Source organism: Vulpes lagopus, chromosome 23 (assembly GCF_018345385.1).
Source record: "Vulpes lagopus strain Blue_001 chromosome 23, ASM1834538v1, whole genome shotgun sequence".
Lineage (NCBI taxonomy): Eukaryota > Metazoa > Chordata > Mammalia > Carnivora > Canidae > Vulpes > Vulpes lagopus.
The window spans coordinates 175,217-198,583 of record NC_054846.1 but is presented as its reverse complement, the minus strand read 5'-3'; the positions used below and the strand labels follow the sequence as shown (position 1 = coordinate 198,583).

At 56.4% G+C, this 23,367-nt stretch overlaps 1 protein-coding gene across 1 annotated transcript in view; it reads right to left on the bottom strand.

Moving 5' to 3' along the window:
• The window catches only part of LOC121481369 (vegetative cell wall protein gp1-like), a 51,095-nt gene extending 28,019 nt beyond the window's left edge, over nucleotides 1-23,076 (bottom strand). The window contains exon 1 of the mRNA XM_041738668.1: nucleotides 22,834-23,076. Coding sequence (XP_041594602.1) covers nucleotides 22,834-22,876 — 43 coding nt within the window. The 5' untranslated portion in view covers nucleotides 22,877-23,076. The remainder of the gene's footprint in view (nucleotides 1-22,833) is intronic.
• Nucleotides 23,077-23,367: the final 291 nt, after the last annotated feature.

Here is a 23,367-nt window from a genome sequence, read left to right as displayed (position 1 = left end):
CCTGGGGAAGACTTAGGGGACAACGAAACACCCAGACGCCGTCCCCGCCTCTTCCCAGACATCAGAATCCCTTGTTTGCTGCTTACTCACCGCGCCGGTTTGGATGCTTAGTAACCACCAAAGCGCTGAGGTTATTAGCTGACAATCTGTCACCATGTGGCTTAATAATGGCCAGATTTCGCCCAATATTCTACCCACTGTTGCGCCCTCTGGGTGTATTAAAATATCCCCCAAGGGAAAACCGCAAGTTAAACTAACAGCAGAACAAGAGGACTTTACAGGTAGACGCGCGTTTGGCTGGATTTCGTGACCTCCTTTCATGTCCTTGCAGAATTTATTTAAGCAGGTGGGAGAGTCAGAATGTGCTAGCTGATAATTTTTTTTTTTTAATTGAAACCAAAAAAAGAAAAAAAGAGAGAAAGAAGGGAACAACTTTGAACCTACGTCTTCACCAGCGCGGCCCACGTGCCAAGCTCAACCTCCGCGGGCTCCCCGACGAGCCCTCCCGTCCAGGGCTCCCCGCGACACGGTCTGTGTCCCTGCAGGCCGCGCTCTGAGCTGTTCCCATGGCCAAAGCCAGGTGGAGAAATGGGACTATTGTGAAGATAATTTTAGGCCAGAATACAGGCCAAAACCAAACACTGGTTCTGCTCAAAACTGCCTGGTTGTCCTCATTTCCTCACTTAGCCGTACATGGAGAGACGCCAAGAGCCGTGCCCATTCCCTAGCAAGACTGATGCAAGGTGGAGACCGAGCTTACCAAGTTGGGCAAAGCCCTGCACACCTGGATATGTTAACGGGAATGAATGCGCTGGGCTGGCACAGAGGGCAAGAAAAGCCTCCGGTGGTTCATCTTCTTCACCTAAACTGGCAGATTTACGGGCTGTATCCAAAGTCCTCACAACTGCATAAGGGGCTGTGCTGGAAAAAGGCCGTCGGCCCCGGGAAAGAACTGCCCGGTGGAGCCTCGGTACCAAACCGTTTGCAAAGTTGCACGCCGCGTCCTCCAGGCCTGTGGCTTCCAGACGCCAAAGCTAATCCATCTGGGAGGAAATTGTCTCCTCTGATATCAACCGGTAATGCCAGTGGCCACAATCCAGACGCGGGATGTGAGATCGCAGGTGCAGTCGGCTCCCGGCTGTAACGTGCCAAGGTTAGGGATGCAGCCAAACCATCTGGACAGGGGTCAGGCCAGGCCGGTGCTGATGGCACAGGCGCCACTCAGACCGGGGTCAGATGGTCTCCGCATGGCTGACGGTGGCAGACTCCTTGACCACCACACTTTAGGCTCCTCCGGGTCCTCTTCTCAACTAGACCTTGGCCCTGGGGTCCCTCCTTCCCCTCCTCATCCTGTCTGTGGCCTCCGAGCCCAGTCTCCCCAAGAATCCCGCCAAGTCAGTTTGCTGAGGACCTCCCGGCCCCCCAACCCCCATACCCGGTCACCTCTGGTACCTGACCGAGGTCCTCACTGCTCATCTTCGGTGTCTCACGCTTTCGGACACATCCCTGGCCTCCCTTCAACAAGGTTCCGGGAGGTCATCTTGGCAGGCGCCCCCCACCCGACACACCTCCTAGTGGTTTCTGTTCACCACCCGACCCTTGCTGCGTCCACCCCCGCTTGTCCTTGCCGGACCTGCAGTTGAGGCTCCTCTCTGTCCTCCAACTCGACGGCCTTGGCACCTATGGCAACAGCCTGGAATAACGTCTTCCTTGACATTTTAACACATATAGGAATAGTTTTGTTTTGTTTTTTTTCATGAACAGTAATGACTGTGTTGCCATAGGAGCCAAAGGTCAAGCATTTTGGTGACAGCAAATGCCCGTCTGCTCAGCAGGGAGCCTTAAGTTTTCCTTTTTGTGATTACTTTGTTTAAATAAACTTAGCAATGACTTAGTAAACTGTGGCGTCTTCCTACTCATTTAACAAAGAGCCAAAACTGAGTATTTTAGTTTTGAGGCTTTATCTTTAAGTAAACTGTTTATTTTGGAATAATTTTAGATTTTTTTTAAAGATTTATTTATTTATTTATTTGCTTATTTATTTATTTATTTATTTATTTGTGATAGAGAATTCGCAGAGGTGACGCGTCCTTTGCATTACGTGGTCACGTTTCTGTGATTATGCTGAGTGTTCTGAGTATCACAGATAAGGGCAGCTTTCGCTCATTAGTTTCAGAGCTGGACTCGTCACCCTCCAAAGCTATCCAAGGGGAGACCCAGTCCCCCAGGCAGTCGTGGGACGTACAGAGGTTTCACGGTGGAAGGCGGGGAGGGGGAAGGAGGAGAAAGGGCTGAATGGCACACAGCAAAGCACAAGGTAGAGGACAATCCTCGCTGACACTCCGTGCCCCTCTCTCGCAGGAAGGTCAGCGCGTGGCCTCTGCACGCCCGGGCGGCCTCTGCAGCCCACCAACGGCGACTCGTCTGCACCCCAGGTCCCCCAGCTCTCTCCTGATGCATCTGTACGCCCAGCATCTGGCTCAGCAGAGGCCATTATGATGATCCATTTGCACAAAAGTCACTGAGGAAGAATAAATCATTATTTTTTTAAAATATTTTATTTATTTACTCATGAGACACAGAGAGAGAGACACAGAGAGAGGCAGAGGCACAGGCAGAGGGAGAAGCAGGCTCCATGCAGGGAGCCCGATGCGGGACTCGATCCCGGGACCTAGGATCATGCCCTGGGCTGAAGGCGGCACTAAACTGCTGGGCCACCCAGGGATCCCCAAGAAATCATTTGCTTCTATCATAATTTTTTCTTTTACATACACAAAGTGTATTAAAATCTTTTCTAGGGATCCCCGGGTGGCCCAGCAGTTTAGCACCACCTTTGGCCCAGGTCGTGATCCTGGGTCCCGGGATTGAGTCCCGCGTCGGGCTCCCTGCATGGAGCCTGCTCCTCCTTCTGCCTGGGTCTCTGCCTCTCTCGCTCTGTCTCATGAATAAATAAATAAAATCCAAAAAAAAAAAAAAATCTTTTCTACTCACAATCTCGTAGGCAAAACAAAGTAAAACAGAAAACCCAACTCCGGTACAAATCCATCTGTGCCCGACGGCCTGGAAAGCGGAGGCAGCGGTCCTGGCCCGCTGTCTGGGAGGAGGACGGGGGGGGGGGGGAGCTGACCTCGCCCGAAGGCTCGGCGCGCCCTGCCCTCCCTCGTACCGTCCACGGGAATCCCAAGCTCACTCACGGCCCCGCGGTCAGTCTGCTGCTCGCTCCCCCTCTGCGCCCCTGAGAGCCTTCAGTGGAAACAAATGTAGACATGGGGGGGGGCTCCCCGTCATTCTTCCGTCACTCAACAAAGCAAGCATCCCTCGTGTTTAGTTGTGAAATCAGGTAGTCCCTGCCCTCGGCGCAGCTTTTCTCTCATCATGTTTTAAGTCCAGAGAAGTTTTCTAAGCTCCTCCAACATGTCCGGGCCTGGGCCAGACCCCAGGCGTAGGCAGCGAATAGAACAGGCACCATCCCTGCCCCCTCGGAATCTGCGGCCCAAGGGGCATCGAAGGATCACACCAAGCTCCTTCCGAGCTGTGATAAGAATCCCCACGACGGCATCAAGGAAGGAAGCAACGAGACCTGCTGTGTGAGGGCGAGAGGGCGAGGGCGAGGGGGCGAGGGCGAGGGTGAGGGGCAAGCTGCGGGATGCGGGATGCAGGATGCGGGACGCGGGACGCGGGACGCCCAGAGCAGGAGATCCACTGCCAGGAAGCAAGGTCAGGGAAGGCCTCTCTGGAGGAGTGACCGTTACGGGGACCTGACGGGTGAGGGAGCCAGTGGGGCTGACTACGAGGAGCCGAGTGCAGGCTGGAGGGAGGGCCTGCTGGAATGTTCTAGAACCTGGAGGGGACAGTACGTTTGGAGCATCGGCCTCACGCGGGGCCCCGTGAAGACCATGTGCACGTTGTGAGTGCCGCCCCTCCGTGAGGTGCGGACGGACCCCAAGTTCTCAGAAGAGCGCTGTGGGACTGAATACGTGCCCCCCCGACCCCCATGGCCCATGCACCCATGGCCCGGGAAGGACAGCGAGGCGGCGGGCCGGAGGTCGGCTCCCTGACTGCACGTCGTTCCCGCGTACTCGGGTACAGATCAAGGCTCAGGTGCCTCTTTCAGAAGAAGGCAAGAGCTACATCTGCTCCCTAGGCACCCTCCCGTCCCTGGGCACCCTCTCCTGCCCCCCAGGCACCCTCCCACCCTCTGGGCCCCCTCCCAGTCCCCTGCCACCAGGCACCCTCCCACCCCCTGGGCACCCCCCCACCCCCCGGGCACCCTCCTGCCCTACCCCACCCCCCTGGGCACCCTCTCCCGCCCCCCAGGCACCCTCCCCCGCACCCCGGGCACCCTCCTGCCCCACCCTGCCCCCCTGGGCATGCTCCTGTCCCCATCCCCCAGGCACCGTCCCAGTCCCTGTCCCTGGGCACCCCCTGCCCCCCGGGGCACTCTCTTGCTCCCAGGCACCCTCTCCCACCCCCCCCAGGCCCCTTCCCACCCCCCTGGGCACCGTCTCCTGCCCCCGGGCCCCCTCCCACCCCCCAAGCACCTTCCTGCTCCCAACCCCTGGGCACCCTCTCCCACTCCCCCGGCACCCTCCTGCTCCCCGGGCACCCTCTTGCCCCCCAGGCACCCTCTCCCGCCCCCCCCCCGGGCACCCTCCCACCCCCCCACTCCCCCCGGCACCCTCTTGCCCCCCAGGCACCCTCTCCTGCCCCCCCCCCCGGCACCCTCTCCTGCACCCTGGGCTCCCTCCTACTCCCAGCCCCCTGGGCACCCTCTCCTGCCCCCCGGGCACCCTCCCACCGTATCATATCGTATCCATTTTCCACGTCATACATTGAATTTCTGCCTGAAAGGATGCTGTGCAGCAAGGAGGCGTAGACTGAATTAATCCAACGTCCCATTTAAAGCCAAACTGCTAATGCTCTCAGTTTGGGTCCTTCTCCACCGGGGCTTAAACCTAGATTGTTAGATGAATTTCGATCTAACCACTCCCCGGCTTCCTGAGTTCACACAGCAGCCAGCTAATTGCCTACGTGCGGACAGATTCGTCATCAAAAAGAAACATCAAGTGCTGCTTAAGTTTGACGATGCTAAGGAAGTGTATTCTGAGAAAAATAAAAATCAAGAGAACTTGTGAACGATGCAATGTGCACCGTAAGGAGCCAGGCGACGCGGGCGTGACTTCCCTGCAGGCGGCGGCTCGGGGCTCATCACAACCACTAGGAACCTCCCTCGGGGTCCTTCGTGCTTTGTGAACCTGAAGCTCAAATACACCCTCAGCGCCGCCCGTGAAAAGCCCATCGGCTGCTTTAGGACACTGGGCGAAGGGCAAGGCCCCGCTACACATCGCTCATTGCGTAGCTGGTTTCGAGACAGCGTTTTTTTTTTTCGGTCGGGCTATGAGTCCAACACAGGTCCAATCTGGGCTGTTAGGAACCTGACAACGTACTGAATGGAGAAAGTACTCGCAAGTGACACATCTGACGAAGGGGTAGAGCCCAAAATATAGAGAGAACATATGCAACTTAACACCCAAAATACAAATAGTTTTTTTTTTAAGATTTTATTTATTTATTCATGAGAGACACAGAGAGAGGCAGAGACACAGGCAGAGGGAGAAGCAGGCTCCCTGAGGGAAGCCCAAGGCGGGACTCGATCCCGGGACCCCGGGGTCACGCCCCGGGCTGAAGACAGATGCTCAACCGCTGAGCCACCCGGGGGCCCCTATATTGGAATCCTTAAAAATTGGAAGGATAAAAATCCTTTGCAGCAAGCAAAGGACGTGGATGCCCTCCCAAACCTGGCGGCTACCGCCCAGAGCGTGACCGGGACGGGCCCGGCTTACGAGGCACAACAGATGCGGTCACTGGGGGCACGGACCTGCTTTTAATTTTCTGGGCTAGTTCTTGCAAAAATGGTGAATGATCTCTTCCACCCACTATGAGAAGTTCCCGACGGGGACGGAGCTCAGAGCTTCAGAGGCCGCCACCCATCCCTCACCCCATGCAGGCCGGGCGGGAGGCAGCCAGGGCGCCCCGGGGACCTGGGAGCGTCGGCTCGGCCGCCTGACTCGCCGGGGCACAGGACTCGCCACCCCTGAGCCGCTCTCCCTGCTCCCGGCTGGGCCCTGCGGGGCGCGAACCCCAGCTGGCCCATCTGCTCCTCGGCCGGGTGTCCCCGGGGAGGCCAGGCTGTTCTCCGGCGGCGGAGGTGGGGATCTTTTTTCCGACTTTAATGTTTTCTTGTCACTCTTTTCATTCTGGAAGAATTATCACAAAGAGCAATCTTCCATGGAAAAGTTTGGTCATCCCAGGCATGTGCCCCAGACCAGACACATGAGCTGGTTGACTTGCTCAACCTTCTATAACCTCAGATTTCCCGATTAGCTCCTTTAATCTTAATTGTTTTAGAGAAAAAAAAAATCAAAGCCTCCAAAGCTCTTTCCTCCTAGTCTCCCGGGCACCGATGCTGGGTCCCAGGCGGTTTTACGCCATCACTTTGGCAAAACAATGGCTCTCCCTGGGATTTCCACGACATAATGAGGCTGTTCTCCTGCTTTGTGACTTTTTATCTCAGCGTCAACTCAGTCCTTTCGTTTATAGCTTTGATTTTTTTTATTCCTTTGAGAATAACCCAAATCAATAAAGACTCAAGACAGCACCGCTTGCATTTTTTTTCAAATATTTCTCTTGCCTATAAGAGAATTTTCTCTTAATTAATTAATTAATTAATTAGTTTTTTAATTAAATCTCCTGTAAGAGGAATTGTATTTTTTCCAGGGAAAAGAACTTCAAATGTTGATTTTTTTTCACTGTGACCTATAAGGAAAGCTGCTAATTCCAAATCAACACTGACTAGGTAGGTATAGAACCAAATAAATGTCCCTGCTCCACCTAATTAATGTCCTAGTCAGTAATCAGAAGATGTGGATGTGCGGGATCCCTGGGTGGCGCAGTGGTTTGGCGCCTGCCTTTGGCCCAGGGCGCGATCCTGGAGACCCGGGATCGAATCCCACGTCGGGCTCCCAGTGCATGGAGCCTGCTTCTCCCTCTGCCTGTGTCTCTGCCTCTCTCTGTCTCTGTGTGTGACTATCATAAATAAACAAAATTAAGAAGATGTGGATGTGCAAGATTATGGATAATTAAATATTCAGAATGTCCAGCTTTTTATGGGGAGCAAGAGTTGAACCTTAGAAATTACAGGAAATGTATGAATTTGTTGAATATTAATTTTCCCTGAAAACCACCTTCTTTCTCATGCTACCTGGTCTCTTTTTAAAATTCTTCTAATTAGGGACGCCCAGGGGGCTCAGCGGTTGAGCATCTTCGGCCCAGGGCGTGACCCCAGGTCCCAGGATCGGGTCCTACATCAGGCTCCCTGCATGGAGCCTGCTTCTCCCTCTGCCTGCGTCTCTGCCTCTCTCTGTGTCTCATAAAAAAATAAAATCTTTTTTAAAAGACTTAAAATAAAAAATAAAATTCTTCTAATTACTTTGGTAGTGAAGGATGCAGATAAGAAAGGAAGGAAACACGCATCCCACCCACGACTACATACCTGTTGCACACGCACGCACACTCTTCACACCAGCAGACGGCGATCCGTGGTTTGGGAACGTCACGATCTCTAAAGTTTCCCGTGGAAGATTCCTGTGACCTCCCATGTCCCCGCCCAATAATGCATCTCACACAGGGGAGAAGAGACTTCTCAAGGGAGCGGGGTGTGCTTTCCCACAGAGGACGGCCTCGTCCACACGAGCGTGGAGCTGTGATGTTCACCCCAACTCTACCTCGGGCAACCTGGGGAGGGTCCTTCACGGGCCGGCCTGGCTACGGGGGTCATCGGCATGGGCTGCCCGGGCCTCCAGGAAGACGCAGGGGAGCCTCCGGCCCAGGCCCGCGAGCAGGGGCACAGGTGGAAATCCGCTCTGGGAAGCGACTGCCAAGTGAGGCGAGGCCTTCCTGAGCCGGGGGAGCCCGCGACCCAGGCTGACCCGGGGCCAGCGCCCTGGTGGGGAGGGGATCCCAACACACTCGGGGGGTGGGGACTGAAGCGGGCGCTTGCACGGCCCCGAGCTGCAGCATCCGGGCCACCGGAGGGCCCTGCCCACACCTGACTTGCAGTCTCCAGCCGCAGAACAGGAGGGGACACACTGTCCTGACGCCCTGGGAAGCCGAGACAATGGCCTGTCTGCACTTGCCCCGCCGGGCTGCCGGGCAGAGCCCAGGGGAGCACAGAGGCTACAGTGGGAAGGGGTGGGTGCTTAGGTGGTGCTCAGTGGTGCTCATGGTGCTCAGGTGGTGCTCAGTGGTGTTCAGGTGGTGCTCAGTGGCACTCATGGTGTTCAGGTGGTGCTCAGTGGTGCTCATGGTGCTCAGTGGTGCTCAGTGGTGCTCAGGTGGTGCTCAGTAGTGTTCAGGTGGTGCTCAGTAGTGCTCATGGTGCTCAGTGGTGCTCATGGTGCTCATGATGCTCAGGTGGTGCTCAGTGGTGCTCATGGTGTTCAGGTGGTGCTCAGTGGTGCTCATGGTGTTCAGGTGGTGCTCGGTGGTGCTCATGGTGTTCAGGTGGTGCTCGGTGGTGCTCAGTGGTGCTCAGGTGGTGCTCAGGTCGTGCTCGGTAGTGTTCAGGTGGTGCTCAGTGGTGCCCGTGGTGCTCAGGTGGTGCTCAGTGGTGCCCGTGGTGTTCAGGTGGTGCTCAGTGGTGCCCGTGGTGCTCAGGTGGTGCTCAGTGGTGCTCAGGTGGTGCTCAGTGGTGCTTAGGTGGTGCTCGGTAGTGTTCAGGTGGTGCTCAGTGGTGCCCGTGGTGCTCAGGTGATGCTCAGTGGTGCTCAGGTGGTGCTCAGTGGTGCTCATGGTGCTCAGTGGTGCTCATGGTGCTCAGGTGGTGCTCAGTAGTGTTCAGGTAGTGCTCAGTAGTGCTCATGGTGCTCAGTGGTGCTCATGGTGCTCATGATGCTCAGGTGGTGCTCAGTGGTGCTCATGGTGTTCAGGTGGTGCTTGGTGGTGTTCAGGTGGTGCTCGGTGGTGCTCAGGTGGTGCTCAGTGGTGCTCAGGTGGTGCTTGGTAGTGTTCAGGTGGTGCTCAGTGGTGCCCGTGGTGCTCAGGTGGTGCTCAGTGGTGCTCAGGTGGTGCTCGGTAGTGTTCAGGTGGTGCTCAGTGGTGCCCGTGGTGCTCAGTGGTGCTTAGGTGGTGCTCGGTAGTGTTCAGGTGGTACTCAGTGGTGCTCAGATGGTGCTCAGTGGTGCTCATGGTGCTCAGGTGGTGCTCAGTGATGCTCATGGTATTCAGGTGGTGCTCAGTAGTGGTCAGATGGTGCTCAGGGCCTGGCCACCTGCTGGCATCTGCGCTGCTGGGAACCGGGAAGGGAGCCGTTCCCCTTCCACCCAGGAGGCCACACTTGCCCTCCGATTCCTCTACCTCTGCACCCTTCCCGGGACTACCTTGCCCGGGCCTCCGTGTCTACAGCAAAACTTCACCTCCTGAACACGTGCAGCTGGGGGGGCCGCCCGACGGCAGCAGGCTGCTGGTAAGGCGGTCACGCTTCCTTTGCAAACCTCGCGCTGCTGTGTGGTCCTGGGAAGCAGGTGAAGGACCCCCCTCGCCGCCTCCCTCCCTCCCATGCTCCCCGCTGGGCCCTGCTGGTGCCCGGGGCATCCGCCTCCTTACCAGTGCGTCCAGCTCCCAGGCCACTTCCCCTCTCAGCACGGTCTTGCCCTTGTGCCACCCCCTCGAGGCTCCATGGCCCGCTACCTGCTGGGCCTCGCAACCGCTGAACCACTGTGGCCCCTGCAGGTTAAGGGTCACTTGTCTCAGGGTCACGGTGCTGGGAAGCGACGCGAAGGGCTGGGGGCTCTGGCCTCAGGGGACTCCTACTCCTGTATACACGAGGTGTGTAATCGAGACCCTGCGGTCTACACGCTGGAGCTTCAGGTTCCTCAGTTCAATTCAGTAAGTACTGAGCACCTGCTGTGTACACATTCACACGTGGGGGGCGGGGAGCGAAGCTAAGACAGCACCCTGCTCTCCAAAAGCCACGAGTTCGAAGGGCGACGATGCAAACAGGTGAAGGGGAGACTTGAACTTGCAGGATACAGAGCGTTCTGGTTGGCAGACGCCGCCGCGAGGCTTCTAGAACGAGGAACTGGCCGGGGCGACGGCCTGAGGGCATGCGGCCTGTGCGTCCGTCTCGGGGAAGCCTGTCGAGCCTCTCGCACCACGATTACCCGCACCGCCTTTCCCTCCCTCTGCCTCTACCTCAGATCTTAAGCCACTAATCAAGGAGTTTGGACTCGTTCCTGGAAGAAATGGGGGTTTCTGGAAGATTCTTTTTAAAAACTTTGAATAATGGAGAAAATGAATCCTCTACAAAACAGAAGAGAAGAGGGTAACAGACGCTTATGGGCCCTTTGCTCCGTTTCAAGAGTCATTAGCCGACGACTCTCTTTTTCCGGAATGTGCCTCCACCCGCATCTCACACCATCTCACAGCATCCGAAGCAGATCCCGGCCCGGCGGCCCCTCTTCCCTCTTGCATACAGCCGACGGCGTGCAGCTCGGGGGGTGAGGGCTGGCGAGATCACGGGCTGCGCCGTCAGCGTACTGAGGACGAGGACACGCTACCACCACCGGCTGTCCCGTCAATGGTCGGATTCACCATCGTCTTCATAAACGTCTTAGTTCGTTCCTCCGCGTTTTGGGTTGGTCCAGGTAAGGTCCACGGCTGTGACGGTTGCTGCCTCTTAAAGCCCGTTTGTCGCCGATAGGTCCTGCCTTCCCATCTTCCTCTTCATCCTTTTCCCTTGCAACTCATTCGTCGGAAGAAACCACCCGCTTGTCATGAAGAGGTGCCGCGGTCGGAGCTGCGGATTCCGTTCCTGTGCTGTCACTGAGCGCTTCCTCGGCCCTCTGCACTTCCTGTGACTTGGCAGTTGGACGCGGAGGCTTGATCGGCTACGGGTTCCTTCCGACGCGGCAAGGCTAGTTCCCAGGGGCCGGGGGGCCCTTCCACTGGGAGACGAGGACCTGGCCGTGTGGCTCTCCACGGCGCTGGCCGTCACCGGGGGTCAGGGCCAAGGCCCGCGAACTCCTCAGGCGACGCGTGTGGTGCTATTCCACCTCCACGTCGCCATCGCCATCGCCACCCGCAGGCGGGAACACCTGTATAAGATGCTCATCCCACCATCTAATGGTGACCCAGGGATACACCTCATCAATAAAGGCAAAACACGACCCATCAATCAATCAAGAATTTTAATTCTTCCTATTTGTCTATTATTTTTCGAAATGTGCTGGTTCGTTAGCATCCTCTACTGGGGACAAGTGGACTTTGAGTCACTATTGCCTCGTGTCCGTGTTGTAACTGAGTCACGAGTCTGAGCCCTGGGACTCAGCCCCCCGCAGCCACCCACACTGACGCCCAGCGGTTCCATCTTTGGCCAGGGGGAGCCTCACGAAGGCTTCGGAGTCCTTGTCGCGGGAGCCCGGTGACCGGTCTCTGATAGCATCCCTGCCGTCGTGATGACAGGATATCCCAGGCTCATGCTCTGTAGTTTCTGACTCACGCCTGGAATTAGCCAGTTCTCCCAGGAGCCTTCATTCTTTTTGGTGGAAATGAGATTAATGAGCCACAGCCCGAGCGCCTGGAGGACTCCAGCACATTCAGGTCCCCTTCTGCTCCTTTGGAGGGGGGCAGGCTGGGTGGCCTGGCCTGAAAGACTCCCAAAAGGGAGGCGAGACCGTGAGAGGGGAACGGGTGGCCAGTCGGGAGCTACTGTGACCGGCCAGGCAGGATGGCCAGGCTCTCCATCAGTCGGTGGGTGTGGGGACGGGAAAGAGGCTCAGAGTCGGGGGAAACTTGGGGGCGACGTAGTCTGCTTTGTCCGTTCAAGACAGTGGGGACGAAGGTGGGTAAAGGAGGACGGACCTGGGTCCAACGCCACGTCTCACTCCTCAGCTTCCGTCGTCAGCTCGGTGCCCTGAACCGTGGGGCTGGGGGGATTGGGACGGTCTGCCTGGCGGGGTTGTTGGGAGCATGAGACGAAGCTGCAAGGGAAGCGCACATCCTACAACGTGTGGTACCTGCTCCAGCTAAAAACTGCAAGGCGAGATCTCCATCCCAGCCCAGCATGTCTGGCTCCCTTCAGAACGTGAAGGGGCCGGCCTACGTGCTCACGGACGGTCAGTAACGCTCCAGCATTTGCCTAAACCACATTTTATTGATTATCTTATTGGAGAGATGACATAACAGATTTAATGTTGCCAAAGAAAAGCAGATCGTGCGCTCTTCTGGGGGCCACTTTTTTTCTTACATCTAAGAGTACACGTTTCACTATAGAAAAGCTCAGAATAATGTTTTCATTTAAAATTGCTCCCGTAAGTGACCATCAAGGAATTGAAAACAAAGAATCTCAAATACTGACCAGTTGAGTCGGAGTCTCTTAAAACCGTGTCCAAGAGAGTTGTTCTGATCATGATTCATGTAGCGCTCTGGTTTCACAAAACAGAATATTGCTTTAAGTCAATTCCTTCCCAGAACCTTCCCTGCCCTTTACGTCAGTGATATCCTGTAAACCCTCGAGGTTATTTGCTTTTCTGAGATATGGGTTTCGATGGCTCCAGCAGAAGGATTTCCCAATCAAGATATCGACGCTAGAAGTAGCTGCGCAGCAGTTACGAGAGCCACATTAAGTGTTGATAAGGGGGGATTAAAACAGTGATAATATCTCTACTCTTTTAATTGTGCAAGCAAAACAAACTTTTTTAACAATTTCAGACAATAGAAAAGAGCATAAAAACTGAAACTAACCCAAGGCTCGGCCTGCCAGAAATAACCACCTTAATTCTTCTAAATGATTTTCTCTACGCACTTAAAAATGTCTTAAATATTTCATCACGATGTACATTCAGTCTGTAGTGTGCTTTTCTGATACAATTGTGAAATATAAAGTTACACTTATTAGTTCAATATATTGTAACCAGCTAATGTGTTTGTACAGGAATGAACCAGCCACCTCAGAATTCTTTTTTTTTTTTTTTAAGATTTTATGTATTTATTCATGAGAGACACAGAGAGAGGCAGAGACACAGGCCGAGGGAGAAGCCTGCAGGGAGCCCGACGCGGGACTCGATCCCGGGACCCCGGGGTCACGCCCTGACCCGAAGGCAGACGCCCAACCGCTGAGCCCCCGGGTGGCTGCGTGGCTTTTAAGACTCAGAATCCGAAGCAGTTGTGTGCTGTTGCGCAGCTGGATGGCCGCGCAGTGTATATTCTAGTTTCTCTGACTAGCACCTCATAGCCAGACATTTACATGACTTCCGATGTATTAATATTTTTAAAAATTCTTAACCAAGACCAACAGACTCTGAATCAGGTCTGGGTGGGTGATGGATACGTTCCCGTCAATCTCTGTGTCTGTTTATAGTTTCCATGATTAAAAAAAAAACCACACACAAAAATGGTGCTTGAGGGCAGCTTTTAAAAAAACCATTAAAAATATACATGACTGTCATTAATGATGTTTAATTTTTTAACAAAAATCTCGTAAATTTCCTCATCTCCAAAACCAAATCCCCATCTCTGACGACCCTCTGACCGGTACTCAGGGATGTAGCAGTTTGCCCTCCTGCAGCAGCCACACTTGCCTCTGAGATCAGGGGAGGCTTCTCTCGTCAATGCGGGTGACTCTTCCTTCCTTTTCTTAAAAAAGTGTACCCGCATCGCCCTAATGAGAGGGAACGCACAAATATACCGCGGTGCAGCTACTCTGGAAAACCGTCTGACAGCTCCCCAAAAGTTAACCCTAGAATTGCCACAGACCCTGCTTTCCACTTCATTCTGGAACGGTCTCCCCACAGAGCAGAGGCGGGGGCAGGCGCCCGTCCTCCGGGGTCAGGCCCACGGCACCTGATGCGGCCTGGCCCACCCTCCAGCCCCAGGGCAGGCCTACGGTCCGCTGCCACTGACTCCCTGGCTTACCGCCAGGCTGCTGTACTTCAAGGTGCCTGAGGGCCTCCCCCCTCAAAAACCTGCAAGGGGACCCCACTGAACGAGCTAGGCAGATGTTTTTAGTATCATCTTTCTGATTCTTTGATTTGTTTAAAGGCTGCTCAAGTAATTTTATTTATTTATTCATGTGAGACACACAGAGAGAGAGGCAGAGACACAGGCAGAGGAGAAGCAGGCTCCATGCAGGGAACCCGATGTGGGACTCGATCCCGGGACCCCAGGATCACGCCCTGGGCGGAAGGCGGCACTAACCACTGAGCTCCCCGGGCTGCCCGGAGGCAGGGCCTTTAAGGTCACACTCCTGTTTCCCCGCTTGCTAGTGACGAACTTCACCTTCCACACGCAGCATCAGGATTTACTCGAGCCTCTCAAGCATCACTGGAGGCTGCCGGCCACTCCTTCCTTTCGACTCAAATCGCCTTCTGTCATCAGGTTATTTTTACTTATTCAGAAGATTCTCAAAAATGTTCAAATACTGAAGGTATCTTTTCTAGCTGAGCTCAAAGGTGACATTTTCTTAATTGGCCAGAGAACTTAAAACACTTCAGCTATTTCTTTTTTTTTTCCCTTTTCCTTTTTTCCTCTCTCTCTTTTTAATGTTTCAGCTATTTCAAAGTGATATCCATGAGAAACAGTCTTACATTTTTAAAAGAAATATTTTTTATGTGCATCGCTCAAAAAAAGAGCTGATTTTAAAGTTTAGCTTTTGTAATCCTCAATGAAAACTAAAGGCTGACTCACATTTTTTAAAAAAGCTATTTGGAAACACTAGACATAAGCACCTGATAGTAAGCAAGTTTGCCAATGTCTCATTTTGGGGTGATCTAAGGCAAAATTTGAATTACGTCTTCATTTTGCCAAGACTTAAAAATGTATCTTTTACAAAATATTTTATTTATTTATTTATTTGAGAGAGAGCACGAGCGGGAGAGGGGCAGAGGGGGAGGGATAAGCAGGGTCTCCGCTGAGCCGGGAGCCCGACGTGGGGCTCGATCCCAGGACCTGGGATCATGACCTGGGCCAAAGACAGATGCTTAATGGACTGAGCCAGCCAGGTGCCCCTCAATTTACCTTTCACAAACCTGAAAAGGCTTTATATTCCTATAAATTTAGGGAGGCTTCTTTCATCTCACCCCTACCCCCACCCCGTACCCCTCCACCCCTCACTCTCTCCTCTCTCTCACCCAAAATGAAACTTGATGCATTTTCCATTCGCAGCAGCAGCAGCAGCAGCAGCAGGAGTAGTTTGGTCTTTCGTAGCCCCCAATAATCTTAATTATTACCCCCCGCTGCCCTCCCCACGACCACGCTGGGCCATCTGATAGTCTCTCCGTCTCCCATAACACGTCACCCCAGCCTCGCCCATGGATCCCACAGAATTTCTGGAGCAGCCCTGGCTCCTTCCTACTGCCCATTTCTCACCCAGTTTCCACATGTAATTTGATAACCACACGTACGCCCCCACCAACATCTCCTAGAACGTAAATGATAAATGATCTTATATCCCCGGAAACCGATCGTTCCTTCTCCGGCTCAGGCCTGTCTGAACAGCTCTTGGAAACACGAGACTTGTGGGGCTCTCTCCTCCTGGACGCCGGCCCTATCGACCCTGCCACCCCTAGGACGAAACAGCCAGGGTTCCGCGCGGGTGGGGTGACGGCAATATTGGCCTTGACGCTGCCTCTCTAGCAGCACACCCCCCGGTAGCAAGAATTCCCAACTGGCAGTGGGGGATGCCCGACCCCTGGCCTCTTCCCCAGGCCAACACAGAGGTGTGAGAGGCGCTCAGGGCACCAGGCTTCCGGAGGCCCCGCTGACGATGGGCATCGGGGCTCTCCCGTCGTTCTGAGATGTCCTGAAATCCTCCCGTAACCGACCCACTACGTGGACTCCGTGGAATGGTGGTGTCCTAACCATTTCCCTACATCCAGACAAAGCACCGTAGCTCCCGTACGGTGAAGACGGCATCCTCTAATCCTAGGATAACCGTTACCGTTCTTCGTAAAGAATCCAAAAGACAGCACGAAGCAAGACTCGCACGGCAAGACGTGTTCAACAACCAGACGACTGACGCCAGGGTAATGGCATCCGTCTGCCATCCCTCTGCGGGGGCACAGGCCTTTCTGGCAGAAACTGCAAAGATCCCGTAAGAAGCAAAAGCACCAGCGGCGATCCATCACGGGCTACGCTAGCAAGTGACCGTCTGTCGGTCCTGAGGTCGTGCTTCTGGACGCCACGACACCGGCAAGAATATCATAATTTAAAGGGGGGAACAGACCTTCGTCACCCCATTCAACCAGGGCCAAGGCACACACAGAATTAAACACACAGCGTCCTCTCCTCAATTCCTTCCATGCCCAACACCCGCACTACAGCTCTAACGTCCTGACTTCTTCCCCGCCAGAAAACAAGATCAGGTGTCGGAGCTCGGACTCCAAGTGGAAGAGGCCGTCATCGACGTCGTGCTCTGCTCTGCAGCTTACTGTGCGACGAGTACGCAGGTTTCTGCGTATCGCCCTGGGAACTGGCCGCTGTTTCCTCCCCGCTCCCCAGCTACCTATTCTCAGGTTCGGCCCGAGGTACGGAAGGTGCAAATTTCCACCACAGTCCGATCGCTTAAGGGTTTTTGTGTTTGTTTTTCCAATTTGCCTTGAGAGTCTGCTTCGGGCTTCATACCCGCAGGTTCCAGTGTACCCACAGACCCACCCTGCAGGAATTATGCAAACCTTACACAACTAATATTTGTGAGGTGTATTAGGATCCTGGCACATAAAAGAGCACTGAAATCCAAAGCAATTCTATAACTTTGTTTTTAATCGGTTGCCAGCTGGATTCTAGAAGCTCCTCGTTCCAGCTCCCAGGCATGAACACTGCTACCGTTTTATGTGTAGTCGTTTTTTTTAAAGGAAAAGTCACATGAGGCTAAGGTAATGTAGCTTCAGGAAGGCTCCAGAAATCCCAGTTGTTCAGAAACACGTTAACAATGCACAGTTCTTGGAACCGCAATCAGCGGGGTGCCTGGGTGGCTCAGCTGCTTGCGTCCGACTCTTGATTTCAGCTCAGCTCAGGTCATGATCTCAGGGACTCGGACCCGCCTTGGGCTCTGTGCTCAGGTGGGCGTCTGCTTCAGAGTCCCTCTCCCTCTGCCCTCGGCCCTCCTCCCCTGCCCGAACACACTCCCTCTAAAATAAATAAATCTTAAAAAAAAAATAATAAATGCAATCAGACTAAAACCTTTCACTGGAGAGCTCCTCTGAGCTCTACTCGGTCCAGCTGCCATCCTGGAGCGAGCTGCCCTGAAACCTCCCCGCCTTCCTGTAAGCAGACTGAGATGGAGCCAGGCAGCCCACGCCAGGTGAGGTGTGGTTAGATAAAGCCAATCCCCTCTCAAGCCCATCGTATAGACGAACCACACATAAAAGGCCAAACGCACGGCTTCTAGATGACGTACATCGGGATGCCCAGTTAGATTTGGATTCAAGATAAACCATGAAGAATTACTTAGTTCAAGTGTGTCCCAACTATTGTGTGGGACACACTTCGAATTCATTGTTTATTTGGAATTCAAATTGGACGGGGCGACCTGTATTTTTACTTGCTAAACCTGGCAACGCCAGCCAAAGGAAAATTACAACAGCTTATTTTCAATTGACATTGTACTACCCTGCACCGACGGAAAACACAGGCCGAAAAAAGTATGTAATTGTCTATTTTGTTGTAACGATTTCTGGTACTTAAAAGTGGCAAAGGTCTCAAGGTTTAGAAATGACATCAGAACAGGTAAAAGGTAGAAGAAAGGGGCTACGCGGGTGTAAGGGTCACGCGGCACGTGTGAAGATCCACACGCCAGGAGATGTGCTGTGACACAAATTCTGTGATTTAAATGACTTAAGCTGTGACTTAAAGCAAAGTCATGCCGCACACAAGTCAGTCTTATTTATGGTCACCTTCACTGGACGGTACCCACCAGCCCCGCACGTCCAAGGGAAGAGCTATCACTGCCAAAGGCACACACTCTACTCGCCTACCTCTCTCGGAATTGCCACCGTCTTCTAAATGAAAACATTAATTTTTCCAAACTGTTTCATTCAGTGTCTTACAGCAAAGCAAACATCCGATTCCCGAACTAACACGTCCCATTTAAGGACAGATGCTTCCGAAAGGAAGCGAACTGTCGGCAATGCGATGGCAGGACTCCGTTCGCTTTGGCGTTGAGACCGCCAACCCGCGTGGAAACACCTAAAACGTCCCTTTCACTGTGGCAGCGGATGCTGCAGCCACCACCTCCCCAGGCCCCGCTCTCACAGGGAGAATTACTGCTTCACAAAGTCTGACCGGACACCGCAAACCCTGGGCCAGGGTCCTCCTTCTAAAAACACAAGCACGCTTAGACCTGGCCCAGGTGTCAAGGTGAATCCGAGACGTGCCCATTACTGATGCTTTTGGGCTCTCTTGAGAGCCATTCTGGATCATTCAGGTACCGTGAGGGGTCTTTTCCTAGGTTCTTTGATCTGATTCATCCAAAATGTGTGGTTCTGGGAATCTGACTTAAAGGTTTACTGAGCTGGGCCTTCCGAAAGCAAAACACTTTGTGGAACAAGTCAAGTCCTCGGTGAGACTTTACTTCTACTAGTAAGTCTTTTTTTTTTTTTTTTTTTGACTGTTGTGCTAAATCTGAGCTGGCACATTATTAGCCTTTTCAAATTAGGCATATAGTAGGCTCAGCTGAATATTTTCTTAATTTGCACATTAAGGTTTGCCACAACAGCTGGCACCGTGCTGCAATGTCAGTGGAGATCCTCGATCTACTTAGCCTGAGCGCACGCGCAGAAGCTCTGCCTCGGGGAGGATGACCTAACGGCACTAAACGCCAGCAAACACTATTAATAACGTTAATAGGAACAACAGTGGCTAACATTTATTGACCGCTTCCTAAGCCCCATGCGCTCTAAGTACATGTAATCATTTAAGACTTCCAACGACCTTATGAGGTTTTATTTCCCCAATTTTGTAGAAAGGAAAACCGAGGATGGTTAAGTTACTTGCTCTAAATGACACACCTGGCAAGTAACGTCAGCTTTGCGCCTGGGCAATCCAGCTGCGGAGCCTGCGGGCTTAGCCCTCTGCACCACTCCCTCAGCAACCTGTCAGAGGGCGGAGAAGCGCTTCCGCCTTGCAGGTCAGGTGTCACGGGAAGGAGAGGTCACTCCTTGGACTGTGCTACAGACCTCGGAGGAAAGGAGGTGACCCGGCTACAGGAATACGAGTGACCCTTCACCCCCCACTCCCAAGCAAGCGCGGGCAACCTCGCCATTCTCATGAATGCGTGTGCGAGGCATTTATGGTTCACGTAGAGGCTTTAGTGTGCTGATGAGAAGGTGTCGACACGTATCATATTGTGTAGGGTGGGGTCTCCCTTCAGGGACAAGGACATCCTAGATGTTAGTCACCCAGAGGAGAGCTGTCAGGCCAGAACACAGGCTCTCTAGCTGGGTGGCTGACTGCACTCTCGAGCTCTCCTGGTTTTGGTCCACAAGGGCCAAGACATGGGCCTCGGTGATGGGATGGGATGCGATAGTCTCTGTGGGGAGTGCAGGGTCACGAGGTGTGTGCCTCTTTTACCTGCGCTTGTTTCCCTTCTGTCCTCCTTGAGTATTGGAAAAGACCTCTGGAAAGTTCCAGCGTATCTCAGAGGTCTCAGTGAGGGAGTTTTTAAATGAATGGGGCCATAGAAGAGCAGAGGGTGGCAATGGTGGTGGTGGGGAAAAGAAGAGAATCCAGAGGGGAGAAGGAGAGGGATGAAGAGGAAGCCTCCTGCAGCCTGCCATCCTCCTCCCTCATCAGCAGCCGAAACTTGGGGGTGCTGGCCTGTACTCGAATTCGGAGGAGGTGCTCCTCTATGCCTGTACACAGAGGTGCTGGAGAATGGTCTACAAAATAGCCATGATGGTTCATACCACGACCAACTTCGAAAGAACTGAAGACAGTCCAAGCGTTCGCTCTTCCTTCTTTTTAAAATACGAGTGAATAAACGTAGACACTATGGTCGTTGACCACGCCCACATACGTGCAGGTGTCCACAGCCGCAGGAAATGCTATGTACACACTGAGTGGCTTTATTAAGCTAAAAAAGTCCCCTGCCAAACCTTATTCCTGGCTCAAGAAAGTATCGCCTTGAGAATTTTACTGGAAGGGTAGAAAAGGAGCAGGAAGAGAAGAAAGTGCAAGAAGAAGGTGGGGGAGAGGGAGGAGGAGGAGAATAGAAGAGAAGCCATCAGTGTGGACTGAGCAGAGCCTTACCGAGATTGACGGGGAATGAGGCAGTTTCATTTCAGGAACTGTCACCCTCTCTCCTTGACCAACACATCTATTTTTTTTTTCCTAGAAAAGATATTTTGGTTCCTGAAAACAGCCTACCTTGGGATGCAAAGAATCTCATGAGATATTTACGCCGGTTTTTATGTTATTTTCCTCAAACCTACTGTAAGAAGCTCTAGCAACACAGGGATCTTCAAAGAGGGAAGGACGAAGCTTCAGCACTCGGTAAGGTGTGCACGGGACGTGACTATGTTTTCTGGGGTCAGGAGAGCCCCAGCGCTGGGAGGCTGCGATCGGCTGGCTCTGACCACCACCAACACCCCAACCCACCAACCAGTGCGTGGACGCGGGTGAGGCTGCTCAGTGGGCCCAGCAGCCCCTCGCTCCAGCCTCAGCACGGGCAATCCTGTCATCCCCAGAATAGCTGGGTAAGCTCTAACCCCGACCAAGGAAGAGAAAACGTCGTGCTCCTTAGGGAAAAATGCGACCTACGCTGCCTAGTAGGGCTAACGCAGGTGCCAACTGCCAGGGCTGTCGGTGCAAATTAGGAAGACGAAGATGAGCCACGAGATAAAACTAGAGGAAGAACCTGCCACTGGTGCTACCGGCTGCTCCTTTCTCTGAGCCTTGAGCTTCATGGAGACGTTTCTAGTGAGGAGGGAAGTAAAGGAGCCTTCACGTCCTTTAGTGAGCACCTGCTGGGAGGGTCCCTGGAACTGCCTCGCAGGGCAATGCCCTGGGGGGGGATGCACATCCGCTGGGGTCCCCCGTGGATATGGGGCTGCCCCCCGCTGGGGTTCCCTGGGGGGAGGGGCTGCGCACCCGCTGGGGTCCCCTGGGGGGAGGGGCTGCGCACCCGCTGGGGTCCCCTGGGGGGAGGGGATGCGCACCCGCTGGGGTCCCCTGGGGGGAGGGGGATGCCCACCCGCTGGGGTCCCCTGGGGGGAGGGGATGCGCACCCGCTGGGGTCCCTGGGGGGAGGGGGATGCGCACCCGCTGGGGTCCCTGGGGGGAGGGGGATGCCCACCCGCTGGTGTCCCCTGGGGGGAGGGGGATGCCCACCCGCTGGGGTCCCCTGGGGGGAGGGGGATGCCCACCCGCTGGGGTCCCCTGGGGGGAGGGGGATGCCCACCCGCTGGTGTCCCCTGGGGGGAGGGGGATGCCCACCCGCTGGGGTCCCCTGGGGGGAGGGGGATGCCCACCCGCTGGGGTCCCCTGGGGGGAGGGGGATGCGCACCCGCTGGGGTCCCCTGGGGGGAGGGGCTGCGCACCCGCTGGGGTCCCCTGGGGGGAGGGGCTGCGCACCCGCTGGGGTCCCCTGGGGGGAGGGGATGCGCACCCGCTGGGGTCCCCTGGGGGGAGGGGGATGCCCACCCGCTGGGGTCCCCTGGGGGGAGGGGGATGCGCACCCGCTGGGGTCCCCTGGGGGGAGGGGCTGCGCACCCGCTGGGGTCCCTGGGGGGAGGGGCTGCGCACCCGCTGGGGTCCCCTGGGGGGGGGATGCCCACCCGCTGGGGTCCCCTGGGGGGAGGGGATGCGCACCCGCTGGGGTCCCTGGGGGGAGGGGGATGCCCACCCGCTGGGGTCCCCTGGGGGGAGGGGCTGCGCACCCGCTGGGGTCCCTGGGGGGAGGGGCATGCGCACCCGCTGGGGTCCCTGGGGGGAGGGGATGCGCACCCGCTGGGGTCCCTGGGGGGAGGGGCTGCGCACCCGCTGGGGTCCCGCGCTCCCAGCCCCGCGGAGCCTGCGGTGTAGCCGGAGCCGCCCCGGGGTGCTCGGGCACCGCCCGCGGACGCGACTGCGAGGGGCGCGGAGCCCAAACCCGAGAGGGGGTTTCCTGGGCTCGCAGCGCGGAGGAAGCAACATACAGGAAACTCCTCTCAAGTCGGGAAACTTTCCCTCAAAATGCTCGTCCTTAGGGGGCGGCCAGGAAAGCCCCAGCTGCTCCTCCAGGCGCCGCGAGGACCCGCGTCCGGGAACCGGAGCCCCCGGGACTCGGGAGGGAAACCGCGCGGGCGGGGCGGGGCGGGGCGGGGGGTCCCCGGCGGGGCGGCGGCCGCAGGGTCTGCAGGACCGAGTCCCGCCCCCGCCCCCCGCGGCCTCGCCTGGCCCCGCCCCGCCCCCGCCCCCGCCCCGCGCGTCCGAGCCCCCCGCGCCCCCGCCCCCGCCCCCGCCCCCGCCCCGGCGTCCGGGCCCCGCGAGCGCGCTCCGGGAGGCGTCCAGGGCCGAGGTCGGGCGGGGGCAGCCGCGGCACCGCACGCGCGTTCGGGGAGCTGAAGCCCAGCGCGAGCTCCGTGGGCCGGGCCGGGGCCGAGAGCCGCCTCGGGGCCGCGCAGCCGCAGGGGCCGGGACGCACGAGCCCGGGTCCGCCGCGGGGGGGGCTCCAGGACCCCGAGACCCCGGGAGCGCGGTCAGCGTCGCCCACCGGGCTCGGGCGCAGGCGCGGCCACCTGTTCGCGGAGCCCGTTGTCCCGGCCCGCCCCGCGCCCCCCGCCCCGGCCCCCGCCCCGGTACCTGCCGCGAAGACGCAGAGCGCGAACACGGCGCTGCAGACCATCGTCCCGGTGCGCGGCGCCGAGCCCGGCCCGAGCGAGCGCCTCCCCCGCCGGGCGGGCTGCGCGGGGCCGCGGGGAGGGCGGCGGACAGGCCGGGGACGGCGGGGACGGCGGCGGACAGGCAGGCTCCGCGGCGCCGCTCCGTCAGCCGCGACTCCTCCGGCGCCCGGCGCGCTCCGGCCCCAGCCCCGGCCCCGCGGCCGCCGCGCCGCCCCCGCGCCGCCCACCGGGACTCCAGCCCCGCCCCCGCCCCGCCCACCGGGGCTCCAGCCCCGCCCCCGCGCCGCCCACCGGGGCTCCAGCCCCGCCCACCGGGGCTCCAGCCCCGCCCACAAGGCCTCCAGCCCCGCCCATCAGGGGGCCCAGCCCCACCCACGAGGGCTCCAGCCCCGCCCATCAGGGGCCAGCCCCGCCCACCGGGGGGCTCCAGCCCCGCCCCAGCCCCGCCCACCGGGGGCTCCAGCCCCGCCCACCAGGGCTCCAGCCGCGCCCC